At 39.1% G+C, this 8226-nt stretch overlaps 1 protein-coding gene across 1 annotated transcript; it reads right to left on the bottom strand.

The window, feature by feature from the left end:
• Nucleotides 1–1901: 1901 nt before the first annotated feature.
• Nucleotides 1902–7948, bottom strand: LOC102290833 (deleted in malignant brain tumors 1 protein). Its single transcript, XM_005953138.2, has 5 exons — nucleotides 7832–7948; nucleotides 6929–7277; nucleotides 5320–5643; nucleotides 3334–3416; nucleotides 1902–3243 (listed from the first exon to the last, which is right to left on the bottom strand). Exons 1-5 carry the CDS (start codon nucleotides 7946–7948, stop codon nucleotides 3139–3141), a joined length of 978 nt encoding a protein of 325 aa, XP_005953200.2. The 3' UTR covers nucleotides 1902–3138.
• Nucleotides 7949–8226: the final 278 nt, after the last annotated feature.

Genomic DNA, 8226 nt, shown 5'->3' with positions numbered 1-8226 from the left:
CGTTGCCTGTTTTTGCCACCACCACCTTTGTAAATAAAACATCACTCGTATCATCAGTTTGCTGCATCTTGGGTCCTCCTTTTCCTCCACACCACACGGCTCCCTCCGCCAGCCGTGACAAAAATAGTTGTTTTCTTTTAGAATCATTCATCTTAGCAGTAGGATTTCCATGAAAAGAGTGAAAATGTACATATTTTGCACTCTCTGGTCGACTGACTCAGTGAATCAAATAACTCAAAAAATCCGATTCACTTTGGTGAGTGACTCATTAAAACTCGATTCAGTAAAAAGAATAAAACTTTACCATTACTACATTGTACCCATCAGGTAAAACATAGGCTACGTTTGCTTTGCCTTGTCGCCACCTCACAATAGTGATATAGTATGATGCAATCCCATATTAGATTCTTGATGAATGTGTGTTGTTGTTATTCAGCCTGGTTCAATGTGCCCCTTTTTAACTTTGAGCAACCGGCCCTTTAAACGTCTCTGCACGGCCCTGCTGCTAAGTGAATGAGACGTTGACAGATCTTTTTTTTTTTTCTTTCTATCGGTTTGTTTTTCTTTACTCGAAGAGATCAAAATATTGGTGGGGACAATTCAATAATCGCTGGTTATTGGTGTGGGACATGTCCCTTCCGTCCATGCCAAATCTATGCCCTTGATAAAATGTAAGGGACACCATGGGTGGCATAATATTTATGCTGGTCCAACACTTTGACCTGAAGCTTATGGCTGGAAGAACTCAGGTCTCTCGGTTCAAAAGGCAACAACACATCTATCCTGTTTTATTTCTAATACACTGGTTACCAACACAATACAGGATCGTTCTGGATGGTATGGTGGTTCAGCCCACCCCAATAACCCAGAGTTAAAGCTGAGTGAATGTCGACCCCAGCCCAGCAGGCAGACACTAAACTTTGTGAGGTAGAAAAAGCAGTGATGAGCAGTCATAAAGTTAATAAACTTTCTTTATCCAGATAATAAAAAAAGTATTTATTGTACTAATAGGAAATAAAATTCTCTACCATCCTGTTCTCAGTGCTGATCCTGAACAGCAGGGGGCGTACCTTTGCCATTTTACACCAGTAGCAGTGCAGCAGGAAAATACAGGAAGTCCAACAAAAGATGTTGTTCAGTGGGAACATGATGTGATAAATTTCACTGATCCTATACTGTGTCAGAATTAGTCACCACAATACAGCCACATCTTGGATCAGTGGTGTCTGACATGTTCTCAGAACTCAGTATATTTTCCTTGATTTCTTTCCTTTGCAGATGGTTGTGGAATGAAAACACCATATATGTCCCACCAGGATTTGTGAGCCACAAGGACGGAGTCAAAGACAGGGCTGATAAAATCTGTCAGGAGGTTTAAGGGTTCCCACGAACTCCTCCAGCCTGAAGTGATCAGATCCCAAGAAAGTAAAGGGCGTTAAAGGAGTGACTTCTTTTCTTTATACAAACACAATACATGACGCAAAGAAAGTTTGTACAATCCTAACATGAATGAAAGTCAATATTTGGTATGATGAACTTTGTTGATTAAAACAGCCTGAACTCTCTTAGGCAACTTTCTTCCAATTTCTTTAGAAGTCTTCAGAAATACTTCTCCAGGCTTCTTGGTAAGTGATTCAAAGCACAAACAAGTCCTTTTACTTCATTTTGTTCTGTTCTCTTCCAATATATTGTTGCAATATGCCCTAACCTTATAACATCAGTTGTCTCTGATTCTCAATTCAGTTCTTGTGTAATTTGGCAGCCTTTCCTCCTTGTTTCCCCTTCTTAAGAAGTGTTTCTTGACAGCATCCCACTCTCATACTTTGCATGGAAAATAACCCAAATACATGGGCAGAAACAAGCAACAGATTCAACTGAAAACTAGCTTTATTCCATGTGGCTGAAGGTCTACAAATCAAAGTCCATAAATTCAAAAGGAAAATACCAAGAAGTTCCAGAAGAAGAGGTAATCTGTACTTTTTAAAATGCTGGAGGAGAAACAAAAACAAAACATAAAAAGTAAACAAACAAGAAGTCCTAAAACTCAAACCTCTGAGTCCATGACCCAAGACCATGACACTCTTCCACTGGGACCACTTCTTCTGATCAAACAGTAGATGGATCAACTGAAGAGTCAATTGCGTCTCTCAGGTCCTGTGTCAAGTTTATTGGATGCTTTCCTGTTTCTTACTGACATGACTTTCAGAAACTGTTCATCTGCTGTAGTTTCTGACTCCCGCAACATCTTCCCTTGTCCTCCACTTGTCCAGTATTGTATGGTCACACTGCACACCATGTTTAGATAAGCCAGCTGAAAGCTGTTGTCAAGGTCAAGGTCAAGGTAACTTTATTTATACCCAAAGGCAAGGTAAATTTGCTTTACAGAAAAATGACAGCATTGTCACCAACAATTGGCATTGTTGGTGATGTCACAGACACAGTTAAGTCACCCCTTGGCCACCCAGCCATAAAAGCCTGATGTAGTATTGTGGTCACCCTGCCATGCAGACTTGGACACGTCATACTTTGATATTGATCCAGGTAAAGCAGTGGTGTGTGTGTGATATGTTTAGCTCTGGGTCATAACAATACCACAGGTGTATCTACCAGGAGGCTGAGGGGGTCCCACTGGCCCCTGCCTGTATTTCTCCTTCTCATCACTGTCATACATCCATGCTGCAGCTGTCAGTAAAGTTGCAATCACAATATTGAAACATCTAGCTAGTTCCACAGAATAGGATGCTGTAAATGCAGGAACTAAATGGCAGATGAATTCAAAGACTTCAAAAATATCACCAAACATAAAAACATGTTAATTTGCAGATTGACACACATTCTGTCTGTTAGCCAAAGATACAGTTTAGTGAGAAGTAAAAGTCTTAATGTGTGAAAACTTCACTGGCAGAGATGGAGGAAGATGTAAGAAAGTGAGGACTGGAGAGGATGAAGGATTATTTTCAAACTTAAGTCACAGTCATGCAGAGTTTATACTGGAGAGGAAAGGCAGGTTAAATAGAGCCGCTGCAGTAATGTGGCAGACATTTAAAACATAAACATAATTAAACAATATTTAAACAACTTTAATCTAAATTCCAACAAAAGTTTAGACTTGTGTGTTTGTTTCTATATGTTTCGATTCTATTCTATTTCTTGGACTGCTTCCTCGTCGGCCTCCACTTCTTCAGCTCTGGAAACATCCGTCTCATCGTTCTCCTTTTTGTCTGATTTCTGCTTTTTGATGACCTGGAGAGACGGGACACAATGCATGTTACTGTTCCTACACTTCTCAGCTACCACTCAGTTTCATACATGCTTTTATTTACTCTGATGTACCTTATAGTAGAAATGAAGGGCAATGTTCTCCAAAAGCAGAATCAGTGGCAGGAAAACACATCTCAGGATTTGAATTATTGGATCTGTGGAAAGAGATCAGTCACCATAAAACAAACATCGCTGGTTTTAAAAAACTTAAAACAAATTATGTGAAAAACCTCCTCATGAATCATCCATGTTAACATGAACAGATTATGAAACAATGGGCTGCCAGTGAATTGCGTGTAGAAGTCAACCCACCCACCCACAACCTTACTACATCACACTTAGACATTCCATACACGCAGCATTTAAGAGGCGTGACTCCATCTGACCAATATGGTGGCCACATTGCTTCAGACTGAACAGCAGCCACTGATGAACTACGTACAGATAAGTTTGGGAATCTTTAGACAGTCAAACAATATTTTGTTATTTCAGCAGTTTAGTCACAGTTGTATGATCTAAATGGTCTTAAAGTGAGTTTCTGCTTGATTTTGAAAGATTCAACAAAAGTATTCATTGTGCTGCGAAGGAATTAACATTTTATACCCACAATTTTCACTGTCTTAACAGGTGTGGGTGCTACGGCCCGTGGCCATAAGAAGTCTGTGTTAGCTGTTCCTGTGTGTTTATGTACTGTGTTTTAAGAACCTCTGCAGGATATTTTCTCTGAGGAAGAGCAATGGCTGCTGATTGGTTCATGTATCATGTGACTGGGTTTAAAGCCACTCCAACAGCTGCCGAGAGAGGAGAGAGAGAGAAGCGAGGGAGTGCGAGAGTGATCAGATTGACAGCTGACTCAGACCCAGCCCTGGCTTCCAAACTTTTCGTGTTCTCTGTGTATGTGTGAGCATGCCCTCTTTGAGAGCCGCCAGATTTGTGTAAATAGGTTCAGTGCTTATGTGTGCATAGGCTGAAGCCGAAGGGGTGAGTCGCCTTTTGTTTCCCAACTTTTTTCTCCTGTTACTGAGTTATGAAGCTAGGGATAGCAATTGTCATTCATTATTTGTGCAGGTGATTATGAAGCAAAATTGGAGTCTAATCTATTATAAGAACATGGCTTTGAAAATGAAAGATGTACCTAAACAGATGACACCAGCATCACAATAATGTCCACAGTAGTTTCTTCCAAATCCTCTGTGCTGACTCAGTAATTTGAAGAAACAAGAAACAAATGACAACATCTGAACACTGTCAACTACGTCAACTGAGCATCCAAATGTAAGACACTGAGACAGAACAAACTCAAAAAGTGAGCCTTCATTGGCTGTTGCAAAAGATCTGAGCATATCTCCCCTGATGGACAAGTGCCGAAACATTTTTATCACACCTTGTTGATGTCAGCCTGCCTTTATTACAATATGTCAGCCAGTTATGGCATCACAACGATGCGGTAACAGCTCTCTTTAGTCCTTTTCATATGATATATTACTTGATGTGGTTACTGGACATTTTTTTCTAGGTCAACTTTGACCTTGGACTCGAACAGTGAAGGTCAAGCTCAAGTGCTTAGCTAACCTAGATACTCATGATCCCAAAGGCCTAGTGTATTGGTGTGAAGTTTGAAGACATAAAAAAATTGTAGGTAATATAATGTTTTTACTGATTTTCACATTAGGTGTGACCTCGAACTGATTTTTACAAAAATGAAAAAAGCTCGAGCTGTCATTGGTATCTATCTACCATCACACAAATTTTAAAAAACAATGTCTTTTAAACTGTGGACGCTGACTGCTAACAAACAGACAGAGAAACAATTACAAACTCCTTCCCTTTGGGGGAGAATAAAGTATAGACACACAGACAGTGATTGGGAATGAGATGCATGCTTCTATAGACGAAAATAAACAAAGATTAACACAAAAGAGGGAAAAGAACAGGAAGTGAAGCTAAAAAGCAACACTGTATACATTATAATAATTAACATACAGATTTCTGTCCTGATTACAGCTGCATGGACCATTTTGTTACTGAATACTGTGTATGAAACAAAAAACATCTCACCTGAACAGATCACACCAGCATCCTCATGATGTCTACAGTTGTGTGAACCAAATCTTCTGTGTAGACACTCAGTTAGAGATCTCTCACTTCCTGAACACTCCACATGATCAAGCCAGATTTGTCCTGTTCCTTCACCAAACTGAGCTGATCGAGTGGCATTCAGAGCAGTTCCACAGCCTAACTGTCTGCAGACCACCTCAGCATCATTCATGTCCCAGTCATCATCACAGACTGTTCCCCAGCTGTTGTTGTAGGAGATTTCAACTCTTCCAGAGCAACGAGCTGACTCAGACTTATCAGGATTAACTAATCTTATCTGAGCATCTGACAAAAGAGAGAGCAGATTAAACTGTGTGTTTGTTATTTTATTTTATTTTAAGTTAAAGAAGCATTTTGTGTAAAGGTGTCACTAAATGAGCTAAAACTTAGAAATGTATGTGTGAACCACACGTTCTCATCCCCAAAGCATAATATGTTACGCTATGTGACAAATAGTCGGTATGTTATGCTTTCGGGCACCTGACATGTCTCTATGTTAAGTGTTCGGAAACAGTAGGAAACATGAGAACCGTTTGGACTGAATCTACACATGTACATTTATTTTACTTTCTCACCATGAATCACTTTGGAAAACACTATCTAAGACCATTAAGGTTGTGGTTAAGGTTAGGGATAAGGTTATGGTTAGGGCTGGAATACAAGGCTGGAACGTGCGTTACCGCCGGGAGGATCATTCTTTTTTTCTTTTTTCTTTTTTTTGCCTGTCCCATTTGGTTCTTTAACCATCAGAATTATTGTCTGAAGGCCAAGAAAGATGCCCAACGGATTTACTTTACCAAGTGGATCCTCACGGCCCTGCTGAATTGGTCCATTTGATTGACCTTCGTTATTATTATGGAATCCTGTGCCAGTCCACAGTCTAACTCTCTGCAGACCACCTCAGCATAATTTATGTCCCAGTTATCATCACAGACTGTTCCCCAGCTGTTGTTGCGATAAATTTCAACTCTTGGAGAGCAACGAGCAGGCTGATACCCAGCTAATCTGATTTCTAAGCACAAAAAGTATAAAGGATATACTCAAGTATGATTGTAATATTTAGTGAATTTTCATGAATACAACTACTCTATCATCTGTGTGAGATATACTTGTCTGAAAAATAATAAAATAAGCAAGCAGAAATAACTAACACTGAACATCATGACACAGACAGGAGAGCAGAGGCACAGTGAGGAAATAAAGCAAGAAATAACTAGTAACTAGTAAACAGCTCGAGCTGTCATTGGTATCTACCATCACACAAAATTCTAATAAGATATCTTGTAATGTGGACGCTGACTGCTAACAAATACACAGAGAAACAATTACAAACTCCTTCCCTTTGGGGAGAATAAAGTATAAATACACACACAGTGATTGGGAATGAGATGCATGCTTCCATAGATGAAAATTAACACATGAACAAAAAACAAGAGAAAAGAACAGGAAGTGAAGCTAAAAAGCAACACTGTATACATTGTGATAATTAACACACAGATTTCTGTCCTGATTACAGCTGCATGGACCATTTTGTTATTGAATACTGTGTATGAGACAAAAAGCATCTCACCTAAACAGATGACACCAGCATCCTCATGATGTCTACAGTTGTGTAAACCAAATCCTCTGTGTTGACACTCAGTTAGAGAACTTTCACTTCCTGAACAGGACACATCATCCAGCCAGATTTGTCCTTTTCCTTCACCAAAGTGATCTGATCGGGGGGCCTCCAGTGCTGGTCCACAGCCTAACTGTCTGCAGACCACCTGAGCATCATTTATGTCCCAGACATCATCACAGACTGTTCCCCAGCTGTTGTTGTGATAGATTTCAACTCTTCCAGAGCAACGAGCTGACCCAGACTTATCTGGATTAACTAATCTTATCTGAGCATCTGACAAAAGAAAGAGCAGATTAAACTGTGTTTTTTTTATATTTTTTTTAATTATCTTATTTATTTATTTACTTATTTATTTTAAGTCAAAGAAGCAATAATGGTGTAAATTGGTCATTATATGAGCTAAAACTTAGAAGCATATGTGTGGAGTATCAGCATGACAAAGCAAATCTAATAAATAATTGAAAAAGGAAATTAAATAACTTCAAAAAAAACCAATCGGTTTTTTTTTAAATTCTGAATTCAAATTTTTAAAAATTGTTTTTATTGAGATTTCAATTTCTTCCGTAAATATTTTCCACTCATTTTATTTATTCATGCTTTCATAGCTCAGTTAGAAATACTAGTTTTACTTTAAAATTTGTTTTCCAAAATATCAAATAATCAGTTATTTTTTCATTTAAACTTTGTTGATGTTAAAAAACTCATGTGTAATTGTTTTAAGAATGGTTAACATTGTCATACAATTAATTACTAATTATTACATTAGTTATTCATTTATTTCCATGTCTTTTCCATGTCTTTTCAGGTTCTCTCATTGTACCTCATTGAGCTACTTAGATTATACACCCCTACTAGAGCACTAAGATCATCTTCCCAGTCACTCTTGATGCTGCCGAGATCCCGGCTGAAGACTAGAGGTGACCGCGCGTTTGCCTTGGCTGCACTCGATCTATGGAATAACCTCCCCATCCCTATCCACAGGTTTCTGTAAGAGCGTACGTAGGCTGCCATGACAGACCACTACTTCCGTTGTCCGGTTTTATACTTCCGGTTACTCAAAGCGAGACCCAGCGTTCAGTCGTTGCTAACAACAAAATCCGTTACTTTCTGCGGTAATAAGTGGCTTTACCTGTTCGAAGATAAGCTCAGGTTCAACGTGTGCTGTCGTCGGCTGCCACAATAATTCAAGAAAACTGAAAAACGCATTAGAAACATTTTGCCTTGAGCATCAACAACTTAGAAAGGCC

Source organism: Haplochromis burtoni, unplaced genomic scaffold (genome assembly GCF_018398535.1).
Source record: "Haplochromis burtoni strain Fernald_Lab_line unplaced genomic scaffold, NCSU_Asbu1 Contig_3109, whole genome shotgun sequence".
Lineage (NCBI taxonomy): Eukaryota > Metazoa > Chordata > Actinopteri > Cichliformes > Cichlidae > Haplochromis > Haplochromis burtoni.
Note: the sequence above shows the minus strand (reverse complement) of the source record. Positions and strands in the feature narration are given on the sequence as shown.